Source organism: Microtus pennsylvanicus, chromosome 7 (genome assembly GCF_037038515.1).
Source record: "Microtus pennsylvanicus isolate mMicPen1 chromosome 7, mMicPen1.hap1, whole genome shotgun sequence".
NCBI lineage: Eukaryota > Metazoa > Chordata > Mammalia > Rodentia > Cricetidae > Microtus > Microtus pennsylvanicus.
Window position 1 is genome coordinate 56128304 of NC_134585.1, and position 14777 is coordinate 56143080.

Here is a 14777-nt window from a genome sequence, read left to right on the forward strand (position 1 = left end):
CCTGTTCTTTTCCAGCCTCCACCCCCAGAGGCCCTCTAGCCAATGCTGCCTATTTATAGCACCTCCTAGGGACCTGAATTCCTCCCTGGTCCCTGGCTCTCCTTTCCAAATCAGGCCAGTTTCTCTGGCAGGCCCAGAGTGCATCAGCTAATCTGGGGAGAGGGGGGCAGGTGCCAGGAAGCTGGCTTTTCTCCATGCAGTGGCCCCTATACTCTTCTTCGGGGTTAGCACACCCTGTCCTCTTTGAAGCCTGTGGAGGGACAGGTCTATCAGTCTTCTTTCTGCATAGCAGGGCATTTGATTCAAGGTCACAAAAGGAGTTTAGTGGGGTGCAGAGATTTGGTGCCTGCCAAGGCTTTTCCCACTATGTCATGATGCCTGGAATTCAGTAAACACGGAATGATGGCGTTCATACTCCCTGGCTGCTAGCCTGGCACTCCCCGAACACCTGCAGATGAACTTATTTATTCCTCGCCAGGATATTTCCTGCGGCTCTTGTTTCGGGTGCCTGTTTTACTGACAAGAAAACTGAGTCCTGGAGGTTGAGATGGTACCTCTAGGGAAGGCAGAACTCTTGGCTTCAGAGCCATGCTCTTAGCCTTTTTCAGTCAGTTACTCCCGCTGCCAGGCCCTCAGGCCAGATAAGGAATGTGGTGGTGGGAGAGGAATGGGGAAGCTGGAGAGTTCAGGGGTTCTTGCTGAGAAAGCATGCTCTGAGACATATTTGGTACTGAGCAGCAGGGTGTGTAGGGGTTACAGGTGTGGAGACACCCCACAGTTTGGATAGAAACCCAAAGGGGGACACTACTGGCCTGTCTCCATGGGCTCTTCTGCTAGTGGCGTGGCTTGAAGGAGCTGGCCACACAGAGGAAAAGGTGCAGACTTCCCTCCGTGGCTCACATCCAGAAAACACTCAGGGTTCTCCTGGTGGCTGAGGAGTGGCCAGGGCCAGGCGCGGACCTCTGTTCACTGGGTCTTGGAGGCATAGAGCTGCTGCCACTAGGAAGGGGAGCTGCCAGCAGAGGGGCAGGCGGAAAATAGAAACCCCATCAGGGGAAACTTTAAATTCTTACTCTGTGAAAGAAGATACTGCAGGAGTGTGTTGACAGAGCGTGTGTTTTATGTGTGGGGACAGCTGGGACCCTAACAGCGTGTTGCCCAGAGACTCGGTCCAGGCGTGCTGCCCCTCTGGTCACTACTGAGACAAGAAACACAAACAACTGGTTGGGCTGGGCACCAAACACCCCCTGGCGGGCAGGAGCCTGTCTTCTCTGGTAACCGCTCTGTTGACATAAACATGAGGCTTCCAAGGCTTTGAGCTGGGGACAGGGGTGGAAGGCCAAGGGTCTCCCAGAATCTGAGGCTGGGCTTGGGGAAGAGACCAAAATCACAGGCGCAGGCTGGGTGTGTGTTCTGCTGCACAAAACACAATAGTTGCCTTACTTTGAGGGGCACACTATCTTGGGCAAACAGGGGCAGTGGAGGACTGGTCCTGGTCACCATGGTCTTCCATTCGGGTGGCCACTCCTGGCACCACTCAAGCTGCCTGGCCTTGCCCCGCTGGAGTCTTTGAGGAAAGTGATCTGATAAGAAATGTCCATTAGAGTGACTAAGAGTGCCCTCTTTGAAGGGTGCTTGTAAGGCCAACAGTGACCACCTGGAAGAAGCCGTGAGCTTAACAACCAACATTTGGGCAGAGAATTTAGCCCTTAGTGGGAGAAAGGTTTTAGGATGGATGCAGGTAGAAAGGGCTTGGGCCTTTCCTGGTGCTCCTCTGAGCATTGGTTCCTACATGGGGTGGAGGACTCAGCAATCTAACTCTAGATAATGATTGGGGTCCTGAGGAGATGCCTCTGAGGCAGCATAGCCAAGATGGAGCCATTCTGCTTTTGTGCTATGAGAGGTAACTTGAGTGTGTGGAGTATAATGAATGTTTTCAAAATTAGGGTTCTGAAAAAAAAAGTCGTCCTGGGGTGCAGAAGTGGCTCTGTTAGGAATACACACTATTGCAGGGGACCCCGGTCCAGTTGCCAGCACCCACACCAGGGTGTGGAACTCCAGTTCCAGGGGAAGCAGATCTCTGGCCTCCAAGAGAACTGGCATTTACACACACATACGTAACTTAAAACCAAATTTTTAAAAGTTATCTTTTTATTTTTCAGTTGGTGATCCCCATAGGAAATTTGTGAGAGAAGAGACCCTCGCGCCTTGGTTCCCACTCAAGAGACCTGCCCTCTACTGCTAAAGAACCTGAAGACACAGCACTCGGTCGAGCACTCGCCTGGCTTACAGGAAGCCCTGGACTCCATGCCCTGCACCACATAAACTCATGAGGTGGTTTACTCCTAGTCCAGCACCCTGGAGGTGGCAATAGGCGGGTCAACAGTTCAAGGCCATCCTTGACCACACAGCGTATTTGCAGCAGTCTAGGCTGTGGGAGACCTTGGGGCTGCCGAGACAGCCCAGTGGGTAAAGGCAATTGCCACCAAGCTTGGGGACATGAGTTTGATGGTCATGATCTCCTTAACACCTTGAGCTCAGCTCTGCATGTGAACCAAAGGTGAGAATTGGCCAGCATCAGTAACAGAAAAGAGAGAGAAGAAGGGCTAGGCAGGTTCTTCCTTTCCTTTTGTATAAACACTCTTTTTTAATAGTGAAGACAGAGGCTGCAGACAGCTTAGCTGGTAGGGTGCTTGCCTAACATACCTGAAGCCTGGGGCTCCACCCCCACACTGCATAATCCAAGCCTGGTGGGCCATGAGCCTGCAATCCCAGCAATAGGGAAGTGTAGGCGATAGGGTCAGGAGTTCAAGGTTCATTATATCCTGGACTACGTAGAGAGATCAGGTCTACCTTAGGGTACATGAGCTCCTGCCTCAACACATAGACACACACACACATACACACATACACATATACACATATGGACACACATACAGAGACACATGCACATGCAGACACACACACACAGACAGATGCAGATACACATACAGACATGGAGACAGACAGACAGACAGACAGACACACACACACTTATACACACACTTTCTGGCCTTTTTCTTACCTTTCTGTTTGGGTTGAATATAGAATGTTGCCTGTAGTCTCTCTGTTGAACTCTTGGTCTCCAGCAGGTGGTGCTGCTTGGGGAGGTTCTGGAAACTCAAGGAAGCAGGGCCTGACCTCTAAGCTGTTAGTGGAAATGCACCTCCCTCTTCCAGTTGTTGGTCATAGCAGTGAGAACACTAATTGAAAATACTCCAGTTCTCTGCGAGGGCATCAAGTGCTCTTAGTGGCTGAACCATCTCCCCGGCCCATTTTGTATATTTTATATTGTTTTTCTGTAGATTAGGAAGTGCTTTAGGACCCAGAATCAGTTTTTTTTTTGTTTTTTGGTGAGAAATCCAGCAACAGAGTCCTCAAAAGGTGATAAGCTCAAACTGAGCTTCCAAAGCAGGTTAGGTGTCCAAAACCAGAGCATCTAGACCCCAGACTTGTGTCTTCTTGAAGCATGATCAATAAAAACCCAGAGACAGAAATTGGGGTTTAATCTGAAGGTCAGAAAAGGAAAACAGTCAGCCACTGGCTCTTACCTCTACCTCAGTCCAAAATGGTGATGCTGCCTCCAGGAATCTCAGAATGAGACTGTCTGTGAGCTGTCCTCTCCCATTTTATATCCCTCTCTAGGGCTGGGATTAAAGGCGTGCACCATTACTGCCTGGTTTCTATGGCAAGCTAGTGTAGCTACTGGGATTAAAGGTGTGTGTCACCACTGCCTGGTCTGTAAGGCTGACCAGTGAGGCTGTTTCACTGATCTTCAGGCAAGCGTTATTTATTAAAATACAAATGAAATGCCACTACATCTTCTGCCTGTTCTGAGTTAGATCATAGGTGTGCAGCATCTTGGAGGGTCAACGTGATATCTATACTAGCACATTTTATAGTGTTTGTCTGAGATGATGGTGATGAGGACAAGGGCAAGCCTTTCCCAGCTACTATTCACTTGTCCAGCATCGCTCTGTGAGAATGGAGCTGGGATAAGGGTCGTTGTTTTGGTCTGGTGAGGCGGCTCAGTGGGTAAAGTTGCTTGCCACCAAATCTGATGACCCTACTTCTATATCCATAACCCACACTGTGGAAGGAGAGGATCAGCTCTCAAAGATACTCTCTGACTCCCGCAAGCATCCCAAATACATAAAGAAATGTAATAAAAATATTTTTTAAAAATTAAAAATGTAATGTTTTTCCCAGGCCTACTCTCTGTCAATCAGTGTTTCTAGCTAAGTTTTATGTTTAGTTGCTATCATTGGGAAGCCTGCTCTTTTCTGAAGGGAACTAAGGAGCAGTAGATCTGGGGAGAGGAGAGGAGAGGTAGGGAGGGACTGGGAGGAGTGGAGTGAGAGAAGGCTGTATTGTATGAGAGAAGAACAAATAAAAAGAAAACAAACTCAAAACCAAAAATAACTATTTTTCCCATTTTAATTATATTTATTTGTGTGTGTGTACACATGTGTGTTTGTGTGTGGGCATGTTGTCACAGTGTACATGTGGAGGTCAGAGGACAAGCTGTGGGAGTCAGTTCTTTCCTTCTACCATGTGGGCCAGAGGATCAAACTCAGGTCATCGGGCTCGGCAGTAATTGTCTTTTCCTGAGCCATGATACTGGCCTGATTTAAAACTAGTTTGAAAAGTTACATGTGGGACTGGGCAGATGCCTCAGCCACTGAAAGTGTGTACCTGCTCTTGTACAGGACCCAAATTCAGTTCCTGGCATGCATGTCAGGTGTCTCCCAAACACCTGTAATTCCAATTCCGGGGGATCTAGAGCTTCCATAGGCACCTGCATGCAAGTGGTGTGCTTGAACTCACACAGGTACACACACGTATGCATACATTCAAATCAATAACTCTTTAATACGTTACATGTATAATAAAGCAACAAGCAAAACAAAGTTGTTAGATTTTCAGTGCATTGGGTGGGATTTCCCTGGCCTCATGCTAGGCAGGTCCTCACTACTGAGCTAGCCCTAGCCCAGGTTTTAATAATAGCTCTCCTGGCATACAGACAAACCCACACAAATGTAGACCATCAGAAGCCAGCCATTTTGGCCCTGTCAGTCAGGCTGGCTCCCCCATCTGAGGAGGCGACTCTTGAGGAGGTGACTCCTGGCTGTTAGGAGGTTTGGGACGTCCAGCCGGGACCTCGGAGCAGCCTGGCTCAAAACTCCGGCTGCTTCCCTAGTTCTGTGCTAGAGCGGCTCACATGGATTGAATCCTCTCTCTGCGCCTCACGCTCTTTCCCCCATCATTCCATTCGCTCTTCTCCACAAAGCTGCGAGGTCCCAGTTTTACAGATGAGAGTGTGAAGGCCGGCTGCTGCGAAGTCATGCTGGCCAAGTTAATGAACGATTGAGTTGGATTCCGTGTATTAATTAGCTTCCATCACCCGAGGAAACACCTGTGAAGTCAACTTCAAAGCGGGGCAGGCTGCTTTTGGCTCTCTGCTTTGGAGGCTCGGGTGTGTGGCTGGCTGGCTCCATTACCACGGGCCTATGGTGAAGCTGAACATCACGGCAGCAGTGTGTGGTGGTGAAGGCTGCTCGCCTCATAACAGAAAGTAATGGGCGGGATGGGGCGGGGCGGGGGGTGGGTGGCGGGGGCTCGTGGAAACCAACTCCTTCTGATTAGTTGTTCCCACTCCTGTAGTCTACAGATTAATCCATGGGTGAGGCTGAATTCCATCTGACTTCTGACTCATCGAGGACCAAGACAGTGTGAACATTCCCCGGGGGAAAAAACCCACACCTGTGTTGAGATTTGACTGGTTAGGACTTCAGCCTGTGGAAGGTTGGGATGGTGCAGATCCGGAGGCCAGCTATTTTGAGCTAGCCACCTTGACGACTGCATCTGACCACATCCTGTAGTTCAGAGGTAAATCCTTCTGGAATGTATTAAAGGGCTAAGAGCTTCCCTCAAGCCCGAAGCTGAGAGTGTCCTGGGACATCCTCTGAGACCTACAGCAGAGATTCCCACGCTCTGACCACTTGCCTGCTGGCCTCACCAAGGTCTCTGCAAAGGATCATGACTTTGTTCTGTTCCTGTAAAAACCTCATGAAACTGTTACCACGTAGGAACATGGAATTGGGGGAACCTGGATCTGTGCTCCTGGGTCATGCTCACTCATATATGATTCCAGGATAAGCTCTTATTCCCTTTGAGCTAAGAGCTGTGGGGGTTTTGTTTGCGTGTTTGTTGGGGCTGTGTGTTCATATGTGTGTGGAGACCAGAAGGTGATGCTTGTGTTTCCTCGATCACTCTCCCACTTTGCTTGTTTTTAAAAAGATTTATGCATTTTGTTTTCTGTGTGTGAGTCTTTTGCCTTCCATGTGCGTATGTGCAATGCTTTTGTGTCTACTTTCAATGGTGGTCAGAAGAAGAGGGTGTCAGATCCTTTGGAACTGGAGTTACAGATGTGAGCAGCCACGTGAGTGCTGGGAACTGAACCCACGTCCTCTGCAAGAACAGCAAGTGTTCCTGAGCTAACTTTCCAGTCCAACTTTATTATTTTAATTAATTAATCTTTTTTTTGAGACAGGTGCTCAGTATGTTGACCTTTGACCTTGAACTCACAGCGATCCACCTGCTTTTGCCTCCCGGTGCTGGCACCACGGGCGTGCTCCACCACCAGCTTCTGCTGTGGCTTCTTTTCTTTTCTTTCTTTCTTTTCTTTCTTCTTTGCTAGGGTCTTTCTCTGAATCTTGTGCTAGGCTGGCTTGCAAGCCTCAGCCATGCTCCTGCCTCTGCATTCCAGCTCCATGATTACAGAGGTGCACGCAGAGGTTACATGCTTGGCTTTTCTGTGGGTCCTCATGCTTTCACAGCATGCGGCTTACCGAAGGAGCCGTCTCTCAGCCCCGAGACCGGGCTTGTGTATCAGCACCTTCGCTATGAGTCAGGAGTACATTTCACAGCTAAGCCTCCAGGGACAGACTGCTAACCACTGAGCCCTACTGCCCTCACTCTACATGGTGGCCTGGCTGGGCTAGAGTTCATGGCCATCAGGCCGCAGGTCGCAGGCCACACCGTGGGAAGCACATTGAGCTCAAATAACCCCTGAGTTCAGGAGTTAGCCTCGAAAAAGTGAGCTAAGTCTAGAACCCTTGATCTTTAGTGGGTGGAAATGGTGACGAGCCGTCAATGTGAGGATGCCAGGAGCCCACCCTCAAAGTTACAAAGTCAGGCTTGGAACTGGGGCCCCAGGGACATGCTTTTCATGAGTGCTACAAAGTAGTCTCACACCTTCATCCATACCTCAGGTGGAAACTCCTTGTTGCAAGATATCTGGACCCTCTAGCCTTGTACAGGGGTCAAGGACATGGCCCCAGCTACTGCCTTCTACCAGGAGGACTTTGAAACAGAGGCAGAAATAAAGGTGCCCAGCAGCTGGCCAACAGGCAAGAAACTTCCAGGCAGGCTGCAGCAATACCCCCAACACCCACTGGACTCTGTCACCTCTAGGACTCACTCTGCCACCCAAACCCACCAGCCCCATCATCCTCCCCTTGGCCAACCCTCCACTGCATCAGCAGCAGCCCCTAGACAAGCACTACCTACTCCAGCTGGGAGAACAGAGCCGCTATAGGCACCATCACCACCTACATCAACTGGGAGAACAGCAGACCCTATAGGCACCATCACTACTTACACCACCTGGAAGAACAGTCTCCATTTGCACAGTCACAATCCACACCACTAGGAAGAAAAGACTCCATAGGCACAAGTAAAGCCCACACAAGTCAGAAGAACAGGAAGATATGCTGGATCTAGACACCCAAACCTCACAAACCTCAGCTGAGACAAACCTACTGGACCTTAGGACCAACCAGTCACCAGAACCCTTCTCAATTCAGGCCAAAAGACAATAAAGAAAACAGGCAATAAAGGAACAAAAGACCATCTAACAAAGACATCACAAGAATCAACACCTGTACGTATATCTATCCCAACCCTAGATGGGTGAACAGGAATGTATTCCTAGATAGGAATACATAAAGGGCATATGGCACCTCCAGAACCCAGTGCTCCTATAACAGCAAGACCTGAAGGCCAATATGGCAGCCAGAACCCAATGGTCCTACAACAGCAAGACTGGAATATCCCAACGCAGATGAAGCAAATGAAAGTGACCTTAAAAATAACTTTATGAAGATGATAGAGGTCCTTAAAGAGAAAATGAAAAATTCCCTTAAAGAAATCAAGAAAAAGGCAAAAAAAATTTGGGAGAAAACAATAAATCTTTTAAAGAAATCTAACACAGCCAAGAAAAAGCAATTAAATAGGTGATGGAAACAGTTCAAGACTTAAACATTGAAATAGAGGCAACAAAGAAAACGTAAACCAAGAAAATTCTGGAAATGGAAAATCTGGGTAAGTGAACAGGAACTACAGGTGCAAACATCACCAACAGAAGTGGAAGAGCAAATCTCAGGCATTGAAGAAAAAAGTAGGAATGGGGAGAAAAAAATGGAAAAGTCATTTAGGTAGTCTAGAAAGGAAGAGTGAACGATGGTCAAGGAGCTCCTGCTGCCCTCACCTCCCCTTCACCCTGTGCTCCCCTCCGCTTCACCCCTCAGCCCTGTGCTTCCCCCTTCACCCTGTGCTCCCCTCCCATTCACCCCTCAGCCCTGTGTTCCCCTACCCTTTACCCCTCAGCATCCTGTGTTCCCCTCCCCTTCACTCCTCAGCCCTGTGCTCCCCTCCCCTTCACCCATCAGCCCTGTGTTCCCCTCCCCTTCACCCCTCAGCCCTGTGCTCATCTCCCCTTCACCTCTCAGCCCTGCCCTCCCCTCCCCTTCACCTCTTATCCCTGCCCTCCCCTCCCCTTCACCCCTCAGCCCTGTGCTCATCTCCCCTTCACCTCTCATCCCTGCCCTCCCCTCCCCTTCACCTCTCATCCCTGCCCTCCCCTCCCCTTCACCCCTCAGCCCTGTGCTCATCTCCCCTTCACCTCTCATCCCTGCCCTCCCCTCCCCTTCACCTCTCATCCCTGCCCTCCCCTCCCCTTCACCCCTCAGCCCTGTGCTCATCTCCCCTTCACCTCTCATCCCTGCCCTCCCCTCCCCTTCACCTCTCATCCCTGCCCTCCCCTCCCCTTCACCCCTCAGCCCTGTGCTCATCTCCCCTTCACCTCTCATCCCTGCCCTCCCCTCCCCTTCACCCCTCATCCCTGCCCTCCCCTCCCCTTCACCCCTCAGCCCTGTGCTCATCTCCCCTTCACCTCTCATCCCTGCCCTCCCCTCCCCTTCACCTCTCATCCCTGCCCTCCCCTCCCCTTCACCCCTCAGCCCTGTGCTCATCTCCCCTTCACTCCTCAGCACCTCCCCTTCAGCTCTCGGCGCCCTGCCCTCATCTCCCTTTTACCTCTCAGCACCTTGGGCTCATGCCCCTTTTCAAATCTCTCCTAATAGTAGTGAGCGGACATTAATAACTGTAAATGAAAGAGTCTATGAGTCATCCCCCAGGGCTTAGCATGACTTATAATAGGTGGGAGAGCTACATTCTCCATCATTTTCCATCTACATATTTTGTAACAGTGTGTGTACTGTACTGTACATGTACCGCTGCAGCATAACCCGTGTGGAAGTCAGGGGACAATCTGTGGCATTTGATTCTCTCCTTCCACCATGTGGAGCTTGGGATCCAGTTCAGCTGTTGGGTGGTCTCAGACACCTACCTGCTGAGTCGGCATGCTTCCTCCTCAGAAGTCCTTTTGACTTTGTTTTCTTTTTATGTACTGTTTTAAGAATGTTTTTTTTCTTTTTAAATTTATGCTGTATAGCCAACGATGGCCTTGAATTCATTTCCTGAATGCGCCTGGGGTTACAGAAGTGCACCAACACTCTAGGCAAGATTCCATTTTTTATTTATTTGTTCATCTATTTGGTGTGGGTGTGTGCATGTATGCACATGTGTATATATGTGTGTATATCACAGTGCTTATGTGGAGGTCAAAGGACAACTTTTGGGATTCATTTTTTTCTGTTCACCGTGTGGTCCCCAGTGATAGAAATCAGGTTTCATTCTGTTTTAGTGGGAAGGACTTTACCTGATGAGCTATCTTGCTGGCACGAGATTCTGTTCCTGAGATAAATGTTAAATGCTAACCCCTGGTCTGGGCTTGGGGAGGCATGAGAGAGGAGACATGGTGGTCACCCTCCCCAGCGTGTGTTCCTGCATCCACTCGTCACTCCTACGGGGGAGGCTCCCACTCTGCAGCCCCGGATGCTGGACGCTATGCATCCATGTCCACTTGACATAATACTCTCAAAGTCAACAACAGGATTTTATTATGTATCAGAAAACATCCTCCTCTTTTCTATTTCTCCAAAGTCTAAGGAGAGCGGCCACACCAAGTGTCTCTAGCTCTACAACTACTCCTCCCACTTACCACCTCCCTGCTCTCCTGTTCCCTGGTGCCTCAGTTGCTCTTCTTGATGGCTAAGGCTGGTATGCTGGACATAAGCTGTCCCTCCACAGGCGGTAGGTGATGGCGGTAGTCACAGTGAGCCAGGCCAGGTAGGGCAGTAGGAGCAGAGCAGCCAGCTTGTTGATCGGCTGCCAGATGAGCACCATGCTTGCCACCAGCCCATAGAGGAGCAACAGGTCCAGGAGGGCCTGGGCAGAAATGATGGGAGGGTGTAGCCATGCTGTGTCAGGAACCAGGACCCTCTGCCTTTCTACAATACTCTGACCCAGAAATCCCATCCCTGGGGCACTGTGCACACTGTAGGAATTGCATGCATGCCGCTTGTTGGTCCCACTGTCTGATGTGGAGCCCTGAGGTTTCATGTTCTTTTTCTCCCAGCATGGAGCATCATGTGCCTTACCAGCCCAGGGTTGTTGGCTGTCAAGAAGAGCACCAAGAAGGTCCAGCTGAGGGTGAGCTGGAAAGTGTAGAGGCCAAGGGGCAGTGCTAGGGGCCACCGGAAGCCCCCTCCCAGGTCCTTCCATACCAGGTAGGAGGCATAGCTGCAGAGACAGGGTGTTCTGTAGGAGCCAGACCCTCGGGCATAAGGCTTCTTGGCTGCCAAGGAGTATAAGTACCCTGAGTCTGGCATGTGCAAAGGTGGGTGCAAGAATCATTTGAGGGCCAAGGAGGGGCTGGAGAGATGGTTCTGCAGTTAAGAGCACTCCCTGCCCTTCCAGAGGACACACAGTTGGTTCCCAGCAGCCTTGCCAGGTGATTTGTAACTTCACATATCTGCAGCTCGAAAAAGCCTGATGCCTTCTTCTGGTGTTCATGCACAGTGTACACTCATACACACACACACATACACACACACACTCACACAGAGACAGACAGACACACTCACACATGTAAAATAAAATAAATCTTGAGAGCCAAGGGAGAGCTGGGGGCAGGAATTGGGTGGGAGGGGTTAGATATCCTGGGGATAAGGCTGGGAGGGTTGGAGAGAGGGGAAGCAGAGGGCTTGCTGGAATCTGGGGAATGTAGGGCATTTTTGTTTGTGGGGGGACCCCTACCCAAAGAAAAACAATGGGGTACCATCCATCTGGAGGCCAAGGTACAGAGCAAGGGGTTGATTACCTTCAACCCCTGCAGGCTCCAAGGCCACACACTCACCCCATGACAGAGTAGATGGTTGCCCACACAGGCAATATGACCTTGTGGGGTGGACACCACGACAGCTTCCTGCCATCCTCACACCAACCGGACAAATCATTAGGAGTGAACATGCAAATCAGGATGGGTCCCAGGAGGGGCACACCCACAAAAACAGGCCCTTGAAGCTGCATTCACCGTAGAGAGGCAAAGTCTGGGCAGGCAGAGAGAATGCTGGGATGAGCGTTCCTCCACCCTTCTTCGAGGCCTTCAAATTTGAGGCCAGAGTTCCTCATTGGAGGTCCTCCCTCTTGAGCCCAGCTCTAGTCATGACCCCTGAACCATCTGCAGCTACCATTCCTCTGCCATTTTCTGGCATCCGTGCCTTCTGTTCCCCACATTATCCACTCATGCAGTCAGTGGGGAGCACGGTTCAGCAGAGCAAAGGCTTCCTTCTCTCGCCTGACTCCTGTGAATTGGGACCAGGTTCGATCTTAACTCTCCCAACACAGGCAGCACCTGGCCAGGCAGATAGCAAGCCTGTAGAGTCTCAAGGACTGTGCCTTACCGAGGCTGGCGGGGGCATCCTCGAGGGAGTGGAGAAGCATATGAGGCTTGTTCATTGGTTTACAAGGCTGGACTTAACCGGACCATTTCTTTGATTTTCTGTCATGTGTTTTCTGAGGTGAATAGATGTCTGACTGCAACCCTCCAGGAAAACTCACATGGCAGCCACGTTCTGAGTGTGGGAGCCAGGTTATAACCCCCAGTGGCCCCACTCATCCGCCCCTATCTTATCTCATTAGACCAGACTGGCACACTCAAGAGGCCCACCCAGGCTGGGCTGCCCAGCATCAGGCACTACCAACGGACGCCGTGGATTCCCTTCTCATTTATTCTCACCTGCTCCTGGTCCTTCAGGGATGTGATCTCCCCATTCCCATATGTTGGTCTGCAAGCACAGGTGTCCAGATTTCTTGTGGTTTGACTCTGAAGGACACAACAGCATTGTCTTTGATAAAAAATACCATCCCCATTTGCTTTCTCTGTATGCCATTTTCATGTGGGCCAATGTTTAGGCTCCTCCCACTAAAGCCCTGGTCAGTATCAATCTTCTTACTTGCTCTTGCTGTTACAGCGTCTGTCTTAAGATCGACGGAATTTGACAGAAATAAAAGTCTGATTGTTTTCTGTCCTAGAGTGACCGACAGACCCGCCCTTTCCAATCACAGGTGAGGGACAAATTCTAGAAGTTCCTGGGGCAGGGTTGAGCATCAAGCCCATTTGCATTTTTCTACTGGGTTCTCACTGCCTCTCACTGCCCACTTCCCACCTCCCTGTCTCATCTGGTGCTGAAGCTTCTTCTTATTGACCGTGCCTATCCTCTCTTCGGTTCCCAGGACTTCCTCGCTTACCTCAGGCACACACTTCCCAGGCCGGATGCCTGATGACATATGATGTACACAAGACAGAAGAGGGGGAGGGACTGGAGAGGGTGGAGCTGGGCTCCTGCTCTTCTCCCTTTCTCAGATGAAAAGGGTGGTGGCATTGTTGGGGAGTCTATGTGGCTGTTTGCATGAGTGTTCCTGTCCACACACCCACACCCTGGTCTGTTAGGACTTGTGTGTGTGTGTGTGTGTGTGTGTGTGTGTGTGTGTGTGTGTGTGAGAGAGAGAGAGAGAGAGAGAGAGAGAGAGAGAGAGAGAGAGAGAGAGAGAGAGACAGAGAGAGAGAGAGAGAGAGAGAGAGAGAGAGATTAGGGATTAAATGCACCCAGGGCTTCATGCCTGCTATCAAGCACTCTAGTGCTGAGCTGCTCCTCTTCCCTCCTTTGGCCCCTCAGCGCCCTGTTGATACTTGGGCGTTTGGAGGAGGCCCCCTTGACGGACTAGTTCAGAGTTTGACATTGAAATCTTCACCTTCTCTAACAGCCCAGCCTGGAGCTACAATCCTACAAGTCTCTGCTACAATCCTACCATGGTCTCTGCTCCTGTGACCCAGCTCTGTGTCCCTGGGAATGACAGAGGCCCCTAGATGTCCCTAAAGCTCCTCTGGAACCAGATTGCCTTCGTGTGAGGCAAGCACCAGCTTTGGAAATGAGTTCATTTGGAAATGAGTTCATGATCCGTGAACACAGTCCCTGACTACAGCCTCATGGCTGGCCTGTTCGGCCTGGCCTGGCTAGGGTTTGGCATATCTTTCCCAACCCTCAGCACTTGGTGTCTCAGAGATGAAAGCAGCAGGCAGTGGAGGTAGGTGGGGAGTCTGGGTGGGAGTGGCCTGGTGCTTCCTCCCAGCCACCCTGAAAAGGGACAGGGGAGAGTGTCCCTGCCTGTTGGCAAGGCCCAGTCTTCTGCATGACTCAGGTAGCTTTGTGTGACAAAGACAGCTACTTCCCTGTTTGTCCCCTGCCAGAGTTCTGAGATCCCTTCCTTGCATGTCCTTTAGGCACTGGGTCTCCTTTATAGGGCTGGCTGCTCTCCATGGGTCCCTGGTGACACCTACTGGGGTACCGCCCTCCCTGCCATCTCCACCCAGGGATGGAAGCAGAAGGGGATGCAAGACAAGAGAATAATTAACTAGGAAAGGAAACCATTTCTAGATGTTCTTTTATGTGTGCGTATATGCACGTGTGTGCAGGTGCACACCTGTGTGTATGTGGAGGAGGGGTATGTTACGAGCACGTGGAGGCCAGAGGACAGTCTTGAGTGCCAGCTCTCTCAGTTGGAGTCCACTATTTTATTATTTATTTATTTATTTTTGAGACAGGCCGTCTCCCTGGCCTGGAACTGACCAAGCTGACTGTGTTGGCTGGCCAGTTGGCCCACCGTTTCATATGTCTCTCCCCCACTCTAGAGAGTTACCAGTGTCTTTTATGTGGATTTAGGCTTTTGAACTTAGCCGGTCCTTGAGCATGCAACACAAACACTGTACTGACTGAGCAATTTTCCCGGCCCTAATCTATCTATCTATCTATCTATCTATCTATCTATCTATCTATCTATCTATCTATCTATCTTCAATCTATAAACTAGCTATCAACTATCTATAAGCTATCTATTATCTATCTATCTATCTATCTATCTATCTATCTATCTATCTATCTATTCTTTCCTTTCCTTTCCTTTTTCTTTTTCTCTTTTTAAAATTGTATTTA

The 14777-nt window shown here is 50.2% G+C and overlaps 1 protein-coding gene across 2 annotated transcripts; it reads right to left on the reverse strand.

Moving 5' to 3' along the window:
* Positions 1-10326: 10326 nt before the first annotated feature.
* Positions 10327-13055, reverse strand: Tspo2 (translocator protein 2). Of its 2 annotated transcripts, XM_075978945.1 has the most exons (4): positions 12524-12605; positions 11642-11834; positions 10884-11025; positions 10327-10671 (listed from the first exon to the last, which is right to left on the reverse strand). In XM_075978945.1, exons 2-4 carry the CDS (start codon positions 11812-11814, stop codon positions 10495-10497), a joined length of 492 nt encoding a protein of 163 aa, XP_075835060.1. In that variant the 5' UTR covers positions 11815-11834; positions 12524-12605; the 3' UTR covers positions 10327-10494. The 2 variants fall into 2 exon arrangements, 1 of the variants encoding a protein (XP_075835060.1); XR_012911254.1 differs by lacking the exons at positions 10327-10671; positions 11642-11834 and adding an exon at positions 13036-13055 and having other exon boundaries at positions 10978-11025; positions 12524-12610.
* Positions 13056-14777: the final 1722 nt, after the last annotated feature.